Source organism: Mytilus trossulus, chromosome 6 (assembly GCF_036588685.1).
Source record: "Mytilus trossulus isolate FHL-02 chromosome 6, PNRI_Mtr1.1.1.hap1, whole genome shotgun sequence".
In the NCBI taxonomy this organism is placed as follows: Eukaryota; Metazoa; Mollusca; class Bivalvia; order Mytilida; family Mytilidae; genus Mytilus; species Mytilus trossulus.
Window position 1 is genome coordinate 39114193 of NC_086378.1, and position 18816 is coordinate 39133008.

General features: G+C 31.0%; 1 protein-coding gene across 5 annotated transcripts in view; it reads left to right on the forward strand.

Moving 5' to 3' along the window:
- The window catches only part of LOC134721329 (E3 ubiquitin-protein ligase TTC3-like), a 120412-nt gene that overhangs the window by 40235 nt on the left and 61361 nt on the right, over positions 1-18816 (forward strand). For 4 of the 5 annotated variants that reach the window (XM_063584249.1, XM_063584250.1, XM_063584246.1 and 1 more), the window contains 6 exons: positions 3984-4063; positions 7386-7462; positions 7734-7843; positions 8712-8774; positions 10014-10068; positions 12408-12700. In XM_063584249.1, coding sequence (XP_063440319.1) covers positions 3984-4063; positions 7386-7462; positions 7734-7843; positions 8712-8774; positions 10014-10068; positions 12408-12700 — 678 coding nt within the window. Of the gene's footprint in view, positions 1-3983; positions 4064-7385; positions 7463-7733; positions 7844-8711; positions 8775-10013; positions 10069-12407; positions 12701-17779; positions 17890-18816 lie in introns of those variants that run through there. The other variant, XM_063584251.1, reaches the window with a different exon arrangement.

The window sequence follows — 18816 nt, forward strand, 5'->3', positions numbered from 1 at the left end:
ACAAAAGGAAGGTTAGGATTGATTTTGGGAGTTGCGGTTCCAACAATTTAGGAATTAGGGGCCAAAAAAGGGGCTAAATAAGCATTTTCCTTGGTTTTAGCACCATAACTTAAATAGAAATTTATGAAATTTAAACAAAAGGTTTATGACCATAAAAGGTACATTGGGATTGATTAAGGGAGTTATGGTCCCAACCGTTTAGGAAAAAGGGGCACAAAGGTTCCAAAAATTATACTTTGTTTGATTTCATCAAAAATTGAATAATTGGGGTTCTTTGATATGCTGAATCTAAACATGTACATTTTTGTACTTAAATTTTTTATTATTGGCCCAGTTTTCAAATTGGTCCAAATCAGGGTCCAAAATTAAAGTTTGTTTGATTTCAACAAAAATTGAATTCTTGGGGTTCTTTGATGTGCTGAATCTAAACATGTACTTAGGTTTTGATTATTGGTCCAGTTTTCAAGTTAGTCCAAATAGTTGTCAAGAAAGTTTTTCCTTCAAGATCAAATGGTCACTTTTCGAAATTTCTTCACTTAATCAGGCGGATCCATAACTTTTTGTAAGGGGGGGACGCTCCAGTCACACTTCAGTGATTCCCTACATAATCAACCAAATTTTTCCCAAGAGGGGGCCCGGGACACCCAGGATCCGCCTATGAAACTGATCTGGTTCTCGGTTTTAACAATTTTTAAAGTATCAAACAAAGAAAAGTAACGCATAACGGGCATATCTCGGGAACAGTTAAAGTGACGCCAACTAAATTCAAACTTGATCTCTGTTTTGTGGTAATAAGCATTGTGTATATGTTTCATAACATTTGGTTGAGGCAAACTAAAATTAGAAAATGACAGACATGCGTGAAATTTATGATATAACCCCCTTTTTTTTGACGATCAATGCATTTGAATGGGGACATGTAATTAGACCCCCCCCCCCCTTTTGTCCTGGGTTAGGAACCCTTTTTAATGTAAGAGTAGTTCGGGAGTAGACCAAGTGACCATATTTCTATTCCCCAGTCACCCTTAGGGGTTCTTTTGTGAAGAGCAGAAGCTCTAAAAGTATCAGTAGGAGACAAATATCATTTTGAAACCGTTGTTTATTATATTGATTGTCATTAAGCATAGTTTTAAATATTAGTGACTTGAAATAGCAGTTAAATTCATTTCATTTACATTTTCAAAATTTTTAAGGTTTTTGTTGCCATGACAACAAAAACAGGTTTTATATCCTACCTTTTGTTGTGGGTTCATATATGTCTTAAACTTAAATCAATTTAAGGCACAACATCAATTTCATGTTATGATTTTGTGACAAAGTAAAATCTTACCAGGAAAAGTAGTGTTATTCATGTGTCTTTCAACATTTGATAACATAGATTTTGTTGCCATGGAAACTGAAATGGTCCTAAAATTATTTTTTTCTAAATAAATTTAAAATAGTGTCTGTACTTAAATCATTATTATGAACACCACCAATTGCATAATATTATCTAATGACAAAATATAATCTTACTGAAAATAGAAGGGAATTTCACTTTTTTACAATTTTTTCAAATATGAGTTTTTTGTTGCCACGGCAACAGAAGTTTGTAATATATCACATTTTTTAAGAGCTTTCTATGATATCTATATTTAAATCATTATTAGGCACACTTCTTATTTTTATATTATTATTTTGTGACAAAATATAGGTTTTCTTGGAAAAGTAGTGAAATTCACATTTTTAGAGATTTTCAAAAATAAGAGATTTTTGTTGCCATTGCAACAAAAAATGGGCGCAGATCCCAAAATTTTAAAAGTTTTTGTTGAACAAGTATACTTTGGATAGTATCATGCACAGCATCAATTAAGTAATTGAATCTGGTAACTGAAGAAATTAAACGATCTTAAGCCTAAAAAATCACAGTTTTTGAGAAATAGCAAATTTGCATTTTTTTCACATTTTCACATCTATTATTTCATTTTATTGATATCGATTACTTAAATGTTGATAATATAATATGAAAATGTATGAATTGGTTTGCTCAAAACATATTTTGTTTTATTTTTATTGTCAATCCTAATAGAATATATTGACATTTGAAATTTGTTGATTTTTGACATATTTAGCCCTTGATTTTAGGTAAAAGTACTGCCCTGGTTACCATGGCAACCAGTACAATTTTTTGAAAAAAAGTTCCAAATTTTTTTTTCAGGGGTTAATCCTACTACTGTGATAAAATTTCATGTCTTTTCAGTGATATTGTTTGCCTTAAATTAGTGGAGAATAAAGGCTTTTTCCCCTGGAGAAGAATCCCAATTTGAAAAAAAAATGGCTTAAAATTATTCCCCAAAAGACAACTTTTTCCCCAAACAGTGCAGTCTCAGCAGTAATTGTGCATGAATTCAAACTGAAAAACACTCATTTATACATTTGTGATGCCTAAAATGAATATATATGCAGATTTGAGGGTCTATTTATGTATCATCACTGACAAAAAGAGGTCTTATTTCAAAGCAGGGTTTGAATCTTGAAAGGGAGTCTGTAAATTGAAGTTTCAGTCAAATTCACGGTTTATTCTAAATTTCCCAATTTGATGAAAATTATGCATATTTTCCCAATAAAAAAGGGTAGAGGTAGTTTTGAAAAAAGCCAACAATATCACTGCTTTTTGAAAGGGTCATGAATCACCCTCTGCCTGCATTTTACAAAGAGCTGTATATTCATTCACATCATCCAAAATGTTTTTTTTTTAATTCATTGTAATCAGATGTAATCATGATTACTTTGCCAATGTAATCATTAATTTAATCAGACACTTTCAGAAATGATGTAATCATTAATTTAATTTAATCGTACAAATGACAAAGTAATTGTAATTTAATCAATTACATTGAAAGTAATCGGACCCATCTCTGTTTAATATGCACCAAGGTGAGCGACACAGGCTCTTGAGAGCCTCTAGTTTATGATACTGGACAACAAATTATTTCTTTAAATATTTGTATTTATAGTGTATCAAATTATCTACATGTTAACACAAGAAAAAAAATATTAACCTCAGTCTACAGTCCCACTAAATATGGGATTCTTGGGTTGATATCTTTGTGATTTTACAAAGTCTACAAAATGTATAAATGAGGAATATTTTAAGTTTTAGGTTGAAGAAAGTTTGGGTATGCATAATATAACATTATTCAAACATTCTTTGAAGTTTGCAAAACACATTTAGATCATAACACAGGCTTTAGAAATGTACTTTTAATTAGCCCACATAGAAATATCCAAAAGATCTGTCAGTTTGTCAGTCCTGTTCTTGTCATTTCAAATTCTCTGGAACTACACAGTGTTTCATGAAACTTTGTAGATAATAAGGACATATGATGTAGATATGCATATTAACAGGAAATAATGAGTCAAATTTTTTCCTAAGAGTGATGCCCCTTTGAACTTAATGTTGTAGTACATTTAGTTTAAAGTGATATAACCCCTAGAAAATAAGGACATCAACATATATCCTACAAAGTTTTTTTATTTTGCTCTAAATATACTACTGCAACAGTTTGTAATTGCAATTCCTCTAAAAACCACTGCAATTAGAAAAAAGAAATTCATGAAACTTTGTAGGATATATGTTGATGTCCTTATTTTCTAGAGGTTATACCACTTTAAACTAAATGTACTACAACATTAGTTTGTCTGTTCCAGAACAATAATAGCAAGTCATAAACTTTTGTACTTAATGAGAATATAATAAGCTGATGTGCATATTCACAAGAAATGTTTATCAGTTTACTTTTGTTGGATTTTTAGTTTTGAACTTTGGAATCTGGTGAGATTTTATTTGCCCATTACATGTAACAAAATGGGAATGTAGTGTTAGTGAGTGTGCTCACAAAAGTTCTTTATTTATTTAAAAAAAAATGCACTGGCATTATGTGTCATCTTGAAAACTGCAAACTCAATTATGTCTTTTATTCTTTTTTTTCTGTATTTCTTAGGGACAAAGCCTTAACACTACCCCAGTTAAGAGACAAGCATCAAAAAGTAAAATTTGCAGCATTGTATGTCTGTAAATTATGTAAGTATGATTTATTCTTATTTCATATTTTAAGTTTATTTAACTGTTTATCTGTGTTTATATTATTTACCATGTTTAGTCATGTGATAAGATATGGATATGAATGTAAAAAGATGGGTGTCAAACTTTTTTTGTGTGAAACTATCTTTTGGAAATAGACTTTATGAATAAGAATATAAGAATATTTATTGAATCCCATTAAATGGCCTGTTTCCGAGCATATACATCTATATATACATGTATAAGTAATATTAATTATACAGTAATTTTAAAGATGTATTACATTGAATATAGATGATAAGATAAATACATTTCATAATAGATGGTGTTTGAAAATAAATAAATAGAATAGATTTTCTTACTAAAACATAAAAAAGAAAGAAAGAAAAAAAAACCTACATCACTAGTTCATATGGAAAAGAAGTTTTGATATGATTGCCAATAAGACATCTCTCCACAAGGGACAACATGACACAGAAATTATCAACTACAGGTCATCATACAGTCTTCACCAATGATTAAAACCCATACCACATAATCAGCTATAAAAGGCGCGGAAATGACAAATGTAAAAAAAATCAAACAAGAAAACTAACAGCCTTATTTATGTACAAAAAATTAATGAAAAACCAAACCTGTATATTTCGTTTTTGGAATGCAAATTTTCTCTTATTTCAAAACAAGTATCTTGACACCAACATAAATTGAAATTTAAGTAATTTTTACATTGAATGTTTGCTTCATTAAAGTCATAAAACCTCAAATTAAAAATAGTTATGCATATGTTTTTTATAACTTAATTATAGCTTTCATTATACAACTTATGTACATACTTTTCCTGAGGAAATTATTAGGGCCCCCGCCTTTAGGCGGGTCGCCCTATAGTGATCAGTCTGTCCGTCAGTAACACTTTAACTTTGTGTCCACTCCATATCTAGAGAACCATTATGATTTCATACTTTATACTTTACATGTTTATTAACCACCACCAGAGGGCGTGTCATGATGTATGTATAACTTCCTAAGTCAAAGGTCAAGGTAAAAAAACTTCATGGTTTCAGTTGACAACCCTGTGTCCTGTGGTGAAGATCGTGTCTGCTCTATATCTTGAGAACCATAATGATTTCAAAGTTTATAATTGACATCCATTTCAACCAACACCAGAGGGTGTGTCATGATGTATGTACAACTTCCTAGGTCAAAGGTCAAGGTAAAAAACTTTGGTTTCCGTTGACAACCCCGTGTCCTGTGGTGAAGATCGTGTCCGCTCCATATCTAGATAACCGTTATGATTTTATACTTAATATTAAACATGTTTATTAACCAACACAAGAGGGTGTGTCATGATGTATGTACAACTTCCTAGGTCTGTCTGTCTGTCTCTCTGTTGGTCTGTCCATCGCTAACAAATTTGATCCACACTATATTTTGAGAGGACAGCTGTTATTATTTCATACTTTATACCTGACACACATTTTCAACTTAACATATATATTAACCAACACCAGAGATTGTGTCATAATATATGCATCCTAGGTCAAAGGTCAGTCCCTCGGTCTGTCCATCCGTTCGTTGTTCTTAACAAATTGTGTCCGCTCTACCTCTCGAGAACCGTTACTATTTCATACTTTATACTTGGTGGGTCATAATATATTGAAGGCATAATTCTAAAAATATGTGACAAATATCAATTGGGCAGCACCTTTAAACATATTGTCCAAACATCAATCCATATATTCAGAAGTCACCTTAGAGAAGTCAACAATGAGTTCACATCATGCAGTCATATCACTATTATACTGCCTAAAATATAACATAGGGGTAAAATGTAGATTTTGGCTTATAACTCTGAAACCGAAGCATTTAGAGCAAACCTGACATGGAGTTAAATTGTTAATCAAGTCAAAATCTATCTGCACTGAAATTTTCAGACAATTTGGACAACTGGTTGTGGGGTTGCTGCCCCTGAATTTGCAATTTTAAGGAAATTTGGCAGATTTTGGTTATTATCTTGAATACTATTATAAATAGAGATAAACTGTAAACAGCAATAATTTTCAGCAAAGTAAGATCTACAAATAAGTCACAATGACCAAATTTGTCAGTTGACCCCTTAAGGAGTTGTTGCCCTTTATAGTCAATTTTTACCAATTTTTCCTAAATTTTTGTAATCTTTTACAAAAATCTTCTCCTCTGAAACTACTAGGCCAAATTTGAACAAACCTGGCCACAATCATCATTGAGGTATTTAGTTTTAAAAATGTGTGTGGTAACCTGGCCAGCCAACCAAGATGACCACCATGGCTAAAAATAGAACATAGGGATAAAATGTAGATTTTGGCTTATAACTCTGAAACCGAAGCATTTAGAGCAAATCTCTCCCAGTATAGTCAATTTTTAATAATTCTCATAAACTTTAGTAAATTTTTGTAAATTTTTAGAAAATATTTTCTACTGTAATTACTGGGCCAAGTTCATTATAGATAGTGATAATTGTAGCAACAAGAATGTGCAGTAAAGAAAGATTTACAAACACATCACCATCACCAAAACACAATTTTGTCATGAAGTTATCTGTGTCCATTGTTTAATATGCACATAGACCAAGGTGAGCGACACAGGCGCTCTTGCGAGCCTCTAGTTGGTTATTATCTTGAATATTGTTATAGATAGAGATAAACTGTAAACACCAATAATGTTGAGCAAAGTAAGATCTGCAAACATAGACCAAAATAGTCAGTTGACCCCTTAAGGAGTAATTGCCCTTTACAGTCAATTTTGTACAATCTATCTTGGGTTAATATAAGTGTCATCATCACTTCTGATTACACGTTGGCAACAATAGAAATGTTAACTTAGCAATTTTCTTCAAAAGAGACACTTTGTTTGCAATTTTCTTCAAAAGAGACACTTTGTTTGCAATTTTCTTCAAAAGAGACACTTTGTTTGCAATTCAAAAGAGACACTTTGTTTGCAATTCAAAAGAGACACTTTGTTTGCAACTCAAAAGAGACACTTTGTTTGGAATTTTCTTCAAAAGAGACACTTTGTTATCATCTATTTCTAGACACAATTATTTGATTGAAAAATTTGATGAAGGATAGATATACGAAGATGTCAGTATTATACAAAAGCTACTTTTAAGTGAAAATGAACATCTTATTTGCAATGTCCCACAAATCACTATTAAACAACATACAATAATTTTAACAGAAAAAAAATAATATTGAGCCTTACAACAAAATCATCTTTCACAGATATACAGATACATCTTTTGATAAGTCAAACTGAAATATTTTAACCAAATTTTGATATTTTCCAGGCCACATGGTAATTACAAGTCTTGCTAGAGAAGGAAAAGATATTGCTGAAGATTTCAAAAAATCAATTAGAGCAAAGGTAAGTTGGATAACTAGAAAAACATGGACTTTTCTAGCATTTCACACAGCTTTGTTAGTTTTCTTAATTCAATTGAATTCAATTGAATTCATGTCTGTCACTTTATAGCCAACTTTACAGTATTGGTTTATTTCTCATTGTTGAAGCCTTTACAATAACCTTTAATTGCTTACATCCAATATCTATTGATAAATGTCTAATTGACAATCATTTAATTTCCTGCTAGTAGTGGACATTTAATTGAATATATGTTACTTTTCTTGTGTTACAGTGTGGTGGTGTTGAAAAAGCGTTGGATTTCAAAGATCAAGGGAATCAGCAGTATTCTCAACAAAAATATAGTGAGGCTATCAGATTATATACTGATGCTATTAAAGCAGAGTAAGTGTGCATAACTAAGATAGCATCATAAGTTAAAGCCATTAGCACAATTGGACATTGATTTTTTTTATAACATAGAACTGGAATTAGAGGTAAAAGGAGAAACAACTTGTATGCCACATTTATATAAGTCTATCCATGTACTATGGACACATTCTTGTTTTATCTATCAGACAATTTATCAAAAAGTTTGTCTGTTACAGTAAAAATGATACTGTTTAGTGTTATTTTCCAGTATTACAATTTTCCCAGAATAATAAGCTACACACCCCTACATCAATAGTGATAAGATATTTCTACACTTGAGACACTTAAATATTAATATTTATAATATGAGGTGGAGAAATGTTTCATTGCACAAGTTTGTGTGATGGAATCTGTTTCTTCAATGATTTCTAGACTATATTTAGATAATCTTTCGAAAGATTTAGATAAAATCTTTCGAAAGTCTGCAAAAAGATGTGTTCTTTATTTCAGAGTTGCATGCTCCTTTTTGTAAATCATTGGGGTGTAAAAGACGTGACCGAAGTACATTTTGTATGATGCGCAGAATTTTATTAATGAAATAAATGTTGTTTTAAAAAATCTAAAGCACCTCAGAAACAATTTATATATATTACTTCTATAGCTGTTTAGATATGACAGGATAAGGTACTTGACAGTTATGAATGAATTCATTTTCCCCAAGAGTCATAAATACAAATATCTAATTAGGAATATTGTCAGATGTTGTATTAGATCATCAATATCATCAGATTTGTATCTGATTATAAATGTCAAAATACATTATATTTATCACAAATAAATGTCATTTTTTTATCCTGCCATCTGTTGAATCTGACATTTAACTTTGTTTTATATTTTTCAGTCAATTTAATCATCTCTGTTATGGAAACCGAGCACAAGCCTATCAAAAGTTGGAAAACTATCAGTAAGTTTCCATGATCAAAATATCAATACAGACTTTTCCCAATTACTGAATGAAAAGAAGAATGAAAACATATTTATGTTGCCTATGCTGTAGCATTTCATTAGGAAAATGATAAGGACTTCTGTTGCTGTATTATATTCTTATTTAGCCAACAGTGTAGATGTACTTCAGCGTTATCAAGCTACATTGCATTCACTTGTCCTTCCATTGGTCCAAAAAATAATTTCATCACACTTTTCTCAGCTACTAATGAATAGAATGATTTGTGTTTGGTCAGCTTGATGAGTTGTAATCTGTAAGACAAATACTTACTTGTTAGGTCACCTAGTGCCATGTGAGCTATTGTTATCACTTTTTATCAGTCATAGCGCAAATTTAAACACAAATCTCAGAAATTACAGCACATTTTCAACCAAACTTACACTAAAAGGATCTTAAAGGTATCTTGAATATTTTTTTTGTCCCCCCAGTCAACCAATATGACCACCATAGCAAGAAATATAACATGCAGGTCAAACACATCAACTGTCTAATATCTTGAAAAATGTAAGAGGTAAACAAAAATTCAACTTCATCAAAATGGACATTTGTGTCAAAATTTATCAACAATATAGACTTTTCATGAATCATGAGTCTTGCAAGGTTGGTGGTTTTGGTGGATATTTTTTTATCCACGAATGTAAGTGTCCAATGAAATATAACAATTGTTGTCCAAATCAAGACATGGAAAGATCCCCGTGTAGGTTTGACTAATATTCATTTGATCTAAAGTTAATCACTTCTGATTACTTATGTGCAACAATTGAATTTTTTACTTTACAATTTCCTTCAAAGTTGACAATTTGTATGCATAAGTGAATCAGGTTATTAACTTACAAAACCAAGTATTTTATTATAAATTTGGTATATGAAGGACAAACAAGTAAGGGAAAATGAACCCCTTATTTTGCAATATCTTACAAATCACTTTTAAACAACATATGAATATTTTCAAGCATCTTGGTTTGTAATGGCTTCAAATACTTGTCTTTATTTTTTAAGTGAACTAAAATCTCAAATTTAAGAAACCACAAACATAATGTAAATATTGCTCAAACTTTGAATATTGATAACCATGAATACAAGTACTTTAACAGTATGTAATATTATTCAAAGAATATTTAATAGACTTACTCTTGGTAGGATTAGTTTTCACAGGCTGATTTTGTCAATTTGTGAAACATTTTTATTTTTATTTAGAGAAGCATTGGCAGATGGCAGAAGAGCTGTTCTCATGAAACCAGACTGGATTAAGGTAAATTTAATTATTAGCTGTCCTGGATCAATAAAATCTACCTCAGATAAAGAATTGACCAAATTGAACCAATTTTGGCAAAAATAATCCTTTAATTATCATGTTTTACATTTGCCTCATGATCCTCCTAGACATGGCCACTAAGGCAAAAAATAGAGCAAACTTATTGGATTTTGATTACATGTAACTGTGCTTCATGTTATCTCTTTGATGAAGGATTCATTACAGAATCTATGGCAATCAATCAAGATGGGCATTTTCATCTTGATTTACAACTGGCTGTTATGGGTACAGTAGATTCCGGTTATTTGCATAGCCTATTTGTCAGACAAAATTATGCAATAAAGCGGAGTATGCTTATATCCGAAATGCCAAATGACAGAGTCAAATAACATCAATAGAACAGATCAGGAAATCCCTGAAGAAAGATGAACGTCTGTAATCCACTTACAACATACTGAATGTTGATTTATTCTAATAAAAATTATTTGTATAGTGTCATATGTGTTATTTTATTTTGTTTCTTTAAATAAAGATTATAAACACATTTTGTTTCAGTTTATTTGGTCCCGACTTTCCTTTACCTGTGATACGAAAATAAACTGTTCTGAAAATAGATTTGTTTCTATGACCCATATGTACAATGTACATTGCTATGCTTTTAATTAAAATATACTTTTAAACAATACTTCACAGTTTATAATTATTTTAAGAATAGATGTGTAATGAATTGCCTTTGATATGCAGTTGGACATTGAAGTAATACCTCGTATATACGAAACTAACAAGGTGTTATGCAAAGCAGTAATGGGGCCCTGTATGGGTTATTTTCTGGACACAAGTGTTGAAAGTGAGAAAATATAATAATTAAAAGAAAAAGCTCTTTTCATAAAATATTAGTAATAAATGATTGATGTCTTAAATTCTTTACCCATACATAAATGCCCTAAAATATTTAACATTAATACAGATCCCCAAGCCCAATTACAAGAGTTCACATTGGTTATGTCATGATCGACAATTAGCAGGAGTAATTGTTTTTAAAATTAACCCCAAATGTAATCTATGGACAATTGTTTCAAACCAATCAATTATTAACACCCTTTCAAGTTTGAGATAGAATGGTCAGTGTTTTTACAACAATTACCTGTTTGACATTTTTATGACCTCGAGGCTTAAAATAGAACATTGGAAACTTTACCTGTGTAGACATCAAGGTTTATTTTTAAACCAAATTCCATAATATAAACACGAAAGAAACTGTTTTAAAACTTTATTTGAATAACACAAAAGTAAATATGTAATAATAACGAAAATAAGGATGCATTCAAGCAAATTATACTTACCAAATTGCCGTTTCCGGTCAAAAATCTCGTCAGTTTTAACTTAGCATATCTAGACGGCAATAATTTTCTATGCAATTAACCGAAAGGCCACTTGTAGAGCTATGCATATAACCGGACAATTTAACATTAGATGAATGGGAAATGGTTTTGTGCAGGAGAAAACTATGCAATTAACCGAATTATGCTATTAAGCGGTATGCAATTAAGTGGAATCGACTGTACTATCAAAACTGCTCAAGTGTTCTCCCCATGACCTTTTGGCATTATGGTAATGTAATGCTGTAATCTTAAATCGGATGCTGTCTGGAATTGGTTTTCTTATAGATTTGGTTATGAATGTGATGCTATATTTTTTAGGCACAAGATGGTATTTCAATTTCTCTTGTTACCATAATGCTAAATGAAATATCTGGGGAGAACACTGTGCTTGGTTGTTAAAATACTTATCCAAAATCCCAAATGTCAGGTTTGTGATCATGGTAGATTAACTTCTTAGAACACTTGGCCACATAGTCCTTTATATGTCAATGAAATAGCAACAAAAAACCCAAAAACAAATCACTTTGAGATCTTCAGCATTAGACAAGTGTCTATACATGTACATTAAATCAAAACACTTGTCAAGGGTCTATAGAGTAGAACAACATTTGACAGGATATACATATGATACAGTAAAGCAACATCATTTGTGCAACATTTGAGTTTTAAAATCAGTGTATAACATTTGTTTATTGTCAGACAGCAGTATTTAGTCAATAATAATTACAGTTTTGTACTTTTAATAAGGAAATATTTGAATTCGTTACCCCCATTTTCTACATTTGACTATTTTCTACATTTGAAAATGCCTGTACCAAGCTTAAGTAAGGAATATGACAGTTCTTGTCCATTAATTTTTGATGCATTTTGTTATTTGATTTTGCCATGTGATTATGGACTTTCGGAATTGATTTTCCTCTAAGTTCAGTATTTTTGTGATTTGACTTTTTACAGGGTTACTACCGCTACTCTCAAGCATTCTATCACACTGGAAAAGTTGACATGGCTATTGCCATCAACAAGAAGGGCATGAGAATATGTGAAAAGACAAAAAATAATGATAAGATGCTGAGTGAGCTGAAAGATCAAGGACAGAAACTTCAGTTTCAGAAGGACGGTGTTGCCAGTGATGAAGTTTTACACCAAATGATCAAAAATAACCGTATGGACGATAGTGTTCCTGAACAAATAAGGAATTTTCCAGGATGTACTGTTATAAATATAGAATCGGCCATGTCACAATGGAGGTAACTTTAATCATGTATTATTGTTGTCAACTTGTAGGTTTTATTTTTCTCAAGTTTTACAAAGCTGACAGTTCTCTATGGGCTACAAATACCTTTCAAACTAAAAAAAAGAAAATAAGTCTTATTTTGAAAGGTTTTAGGTTGAATCATAGGACTAAGGCCCTGTTAATATTTTCACTATGGTATGAAGGATTTAGACATTGACCACTATGAAGACCCCTCTAGGCTCTACATTTTTTCTCTATTGATGCATTCATTTCTTTATTTAAAGACCGGTAAGATTAATTTAATAGGATTGGATATGTTTAAGTACTACTAAAGGAAGAGACAGATTTCATTGAGCTGCAACTCCTTTGAAACCATATATTTGTGATATGATGTAAAAATGTAGTGTTTTGTACTTTCTAAATTTGTCTTTGAAATAATCTTTATTCCACAGAAATTATCCATAATTGGAGACGGTTATTGATCCGTGTTTTATACGCTTACGCCCATGCTCAGACAATATACTGACAGCGCAATTTTAAAAGACTTTAGTTGTTAATTTCTGTGTCATTTTGGTCTCTTGTGGAGAGTTCTCTCATTGGCAATCATACCACATCTTCTTTTTTTTAATATTTGTTTGAACACTTGCCCAATTGTACTGAAATTTTGTGGGAATCTTCTAGTGTCTTAAAAAACTAATGAGGATTTTGTTTTTAAATATCTTGTATAATGAACCATACTTTACTACCATTTTTATTAAACATTGCCTGCTGTATTAATTTAAATCTAGACTATACTTGGCCTATTGTATATAACTAAGGAGAAGTGAAATGACTGCCACTGCCAGAGATACTATACCGTATTTGGGCATGTATAGTCCGCACTTTTTTTCCTTTAATATGTAGTTTGTACAAGGGGTGCGGACTATACACAACTATAGACGGTTTTCGAAATTTATATAAAAAAAATTTAAAAAAAATCGTTTTTTCTGCATTAAGGAGGCTCGCGGGTATAAGATTTTCAGAAAAAAATTAAACATTTAATTTTCATTACAAATTTTATAAATGACCTTAAGTAGTTGTTACTTTATCATATGGCACAAAAATCATTCCAAAAAATCAATTCGTGTTGGCCCCAGCTGACTTTTAAAATGTAGATATCATTGAAAAAGCTCGAAATTATCTCCCTTTGGTGCAAAAATGCCTTTTTTTGGCATTAAAATTGAAATATCTCTTTTTACTCATCGGTGACCTATATTTTTTATTATTGTTTTCAAATAAGCTATACATAAACTAAATAATTGTAAAATTTAAGCGATTTCTGTAATAAGGTTCTTTTTGTATTTCGATATTACCACTTTTTCTCCTATTAGTTCAACAGAAAAAGAGTACCTTTTCAAAAATGTATGTTTCTTTCAAAGGCAGATTGTGAGCGTAAATGATCTGTGACCCCTCTTTTTTATTTCATTTTTCTATAAGGTATAAGATAAAGTTCATTTATAGAAAAAATAGCGAAATCTTATATTAAATAAAAAAAAATGATTTAGACCCGCGAGCCCCCTTAACAATGTATATTGGAGACGTTTATTGTATTTACTTCATCTAATTCTTATTCTTTTATTCTTTTTTAACTTTTCTTTTCAAAATTGATTATTCTTAGTAAAGGTGTGACATCCTGCATAGGTAATTAAGAGAGTTAATTAAGGATTAAGTATGGGTGTGTAGCAATTAAATAATGATGTCAAGTTTTGACAGGTGTTAAATATTATAATCCCAGGCAATAAAACAACATCATCAATGAAAAGATTATATAAGATTAAATAGTTTCAAAATTTTGATTACTGCTAATTAATTTAGATAAATGTTTGATCTCTTTTCTCTTTTGTTCCATAATATTCAAATTATATCTGTTATATTATATATCAGCTTTGACATACTTTGACAAATGTTGATTTCAAAATGAATCTTTTGATTAATTACTACTTATATAAAATTATTTAATATTAATTACCTGATGAAAAGTTCTACCATTTCATTTTTTAAGAAATAAATAAAACATAATTATTTTCTAAATACAAAACATGGAGAATAGGTCTCTTTCAATGGATTTTGACAGAGAACTAGACTTTTACAAAACTTTTTTTTTTCTTTTTTTTTCAAAACTTTTTTTCCCGCTTTTAAAGGGATGTAAAGGGGGTGCGGACTATACATAAATGCGGACGATACACGGCCGATTACGGTAGATCTTATCACTATTTAGAAATCAGTGACACATGACCCGAGAATCTGCACCTCTTGAACTATTGACTTCATCCATCAATCACTTTTCTATTATGGCATAAGATGTTTTCTATTATGATGTCAAAGTTTTACGGAAACCTTTGTGATGTTCAGTAATGGCAGACAAATAGGGATAAGGTGTATGTCACTATCAAAATGAATCCAAATAAATCATTTTTAACCAACTTTAGTTCACAATATGGCTTTCAACTTCAGTTTACAATAGCATAGCAAGGCATAGCAGGGGTAGCAAACTGTTATGTGTTTTATTGATATTTTTAGAAAAAGATAATTTGACCGTTATGTCAAATGTATGTCAGTTAGTTTGACATGTTGGAAAATATGTGCTGCTCTTAAATATCATTTGAGTTGTTAGTTTATACACTTAGAATAATAAAAAAACACATAGAAAATAGACTAGTCTGTGCTCTCATATATTTGTTGAATTCAATGAAATTCATGTGATAGTTTTATTAGTGTACTTATTTTAGATTTGTAAATACATTGAAATTGTTTAGTCAGTCCTAACATATTGAGATATATTTAAGTTTTTTGTAAGTTCATCTGCCTTTGTGGATGATACCAACATATTTAACCCTACTTTCCAAATTGTGTATCAACAAGAGGATTGAAGGATATAGATGTGTGCTAGTAAAGAATTGTTAACTCCACCACATTTTGTGGTTGTACCAAGTCAGATTATTAGGACAGTATGGTTTGGGTTGTTGTTTGTCTCAGCTCAGCAGTGTGAATTGTTTCTGGGGGAGTCATAAATTGGTGTGATCTGTTGTTTTTTCCACATTTTTTGTAGATTTCATGGGTATGATTGTAAAACAAAAAAATAGGAAATTCATACTTTGCTCAAACCAACTCAAATTTTCTCCCAACCACCAAAATTTGTACCAAGAAGAAATAAATGCTTACTCAGTAAATTGAATAAGCACACGAGAATCAATTTGATGTATTGTGTAGAACAGTTGGAGACATTGCCACTGATGAAGCCATCTTTTCCAGATAATAATTACATTGACACATACCTTCACACCTTTATACTTGTGAAATAATGTCTTTATATATTAAAGCAGTTTAAGACAGTTCTTGATATTTGTTTCAATTTATTGAGAGAAAAAATTGACATATTTGTATAAGGTTTGTTTTACCTTTATTATACCAAATTTTGAAATACCACATTAACAAAATTTGAAAGTTCTTTTGAAATTCAATAACAATAAATTGGCAAGTTAATTTTTGTCGTATGATGGTCCATCAGTCTGTTATTTGGGTTTACATCATCAGCAGTACTTGAATAATATCCAAAATCAGTGTTGATTTTTAGCTCACCTGGCCCAAAGGGCCAAGTGAGCTTTTCTCATCACTTGGCGTCCGTCGTCGTCCGTTGTCCGTCTACAACAGATGTATCCATCAGATCGCCATCAATGATGGTGATACATGGCTGTGTACATAATGTATATACAACTCGTCTAAACATCAACCCAACAATGTTAGATCTGTAAATTTGCTTTCGCAAATTTTTGGTTCTTCCCTCGCCGGGATTCGAACCCATGCTACTGTGATATCGTGATACCAAATCGCCTGCACTGCAGCCGTCCCGCTATAGTTGGACCCCCCCCCCCCCCCCTTTTTTCATCACTTGCCGTCCGGCGTCGTCCTGTGTCTGGTGTTAACTTTTACAAAAATCTTCTCCTCTGAAACTACTGGGCCAAATTTAACCAAACTTGGCCACAATCATCATTGGGGTATCTAGTTTAAAATTTGTGTCCGGTGACCCCGCCAACTAACCAAGATGGCCGCCATGGCTATAAATAGAACATAGGGGTAAAATGCAGTTTTGGGCTTATAACTCAAAAACCAAAGCATTTAGAGAAAATCTGACAAAGGGTAATATTGTTAATCAGATGAAGATCTATCTGCCCTGTAATTTTCAGATGAATTGGACAACCTGTTTTGGGGTTGCGGCCCCTGAATTGGTAATTTTAAGGAAATTTTGCTGTTTTTATACGACCGCAAAATTTGAATATTATTATAGATATAGGTAAACTATAAACAGCAATAATGTTCAGCAAAGTAAGATCTACAAATAAGTCAACATGAACGAAATGGTCAAATGACCCCTGTAGGAGTTATTGACCTTTGTAGTCAATTTTCAATCTGCTTCCTTTGTTTAATATTCACATAGACAAAGGTGAGCGACACAGGCTCTTTAGAGCCTCTAGTTTTTTTCTTTTACAATAATAACATTGAAGTTCAGTTGAATTTTGTCAAAGGAGGAGTGATACATGTATATGACATGACAAGTGACCCAAAATAGTAATTTGATATCTTGTTTTTTTGTTGTTGGCATAGATATGTCATGAGCAATAGCCTTAAAATAAAAGAAGGGTTTGATATTTTTGTCATTTTCCTTTTATTCATATTATTTTATTTCAAATAATTTCGAAAATATTTAATTTTATGTAAAATTGTAAATGAAATCATGTGTGAACCACAAAGTATCAAAATGCAAAGATATCTAGATAGTAATAGGAAAAGTTTCAGAGAAATAATTAACGGTTTTTATTCAAATGACATGGTGTTATCAACTCTAATTACTTATGTCTTATTTCTGACAAATCATATTAGCTGCCTTTCATCAATTAAATTGTATTGATTTTTTTTGTTATAGCTATAATGAGACAGTGGTTAGGAAAGTTGACTAATTATCACAGTTTTTTTAGCGGGTAATTAGATTTATCACCTGATGGACAGGTGTTATTGCCCATTTTCATGTTCGCTTCTCACTTACAGTAGTGTTCATTTGAGTGAAATCGATACAGCCACCTTTTCTCTAAATTTGGTATTTTGTTTTTCACACATTATGACACTGTTTGGAGCTTATTTTTACCTTGGACATAAGAATTGTAATAGGTGAGTTCTTTGTTGTACAAAATTTAATATTTCAAGATTATAAGAAAAAAGGAAAGGATTTTGCAACATAAATTTTACTTGTCAACCGTAGTGTGATTTCTTAACATAACAGACAGAATTTTAATTTTCACATTGATTTTCTATAAAAAAAAATTATCAAGGAAAAATATATACATATTAATGTCTGCTTCATTTTTCTCGGTTTTGCCAGCACATATGACATACAAAAAAAGATGAACAGAGAATTTTGTTAAATCAGTATATTTTTTTTTGCTATTAATTGTCTTTATTCATATATAAATTCATAATGCTTCTGTGTACTTGAAATATCAGACACAAATCTACTAAATTCTAGGTTCTTCTTATTGAACTCTGTAGGACTGGTCTTGAATAAATTTCACAGTAAAGATAAAATACCACAAATATCCTTGCCTTTATTTGATCTTAAGAGATAAGAATCAGGTCTAAAAATAAATGAAAAATTTAACCAATGGTACAAATTATCAGTAATAATTGCAAACAGATTATTTTGCCTCAAATAAGCTAAGTGATTTAAGGAGATGTATATATGATTGAGAAAGTGAAATTTAAAGAGTTTTGCTTATTTTTCTAACACAAATTGCCAGTTACACACCAATAAGTCTAAAAAAAAAAAAAGGATTTCTGTAATAGCTGACTTAACACTTATCTATTATTTCCAGTTTTTTTTTAGTATTTGTACCAAGTATTTGATTCCACCAAAATTGCTATCCTAAAAAATACCCATTTCTTACCTAGATAATGTTATAGCTATGATACATTGTGTTAATGACCATTAAATCCTAGATTGAAAAAGACTTGAATACTGTAAATTCAGAAATTATTGCGTGCATTTATTATTGCGATTTTGTCATATTAGACTGAAATGCGATTTTAATTATTATGATT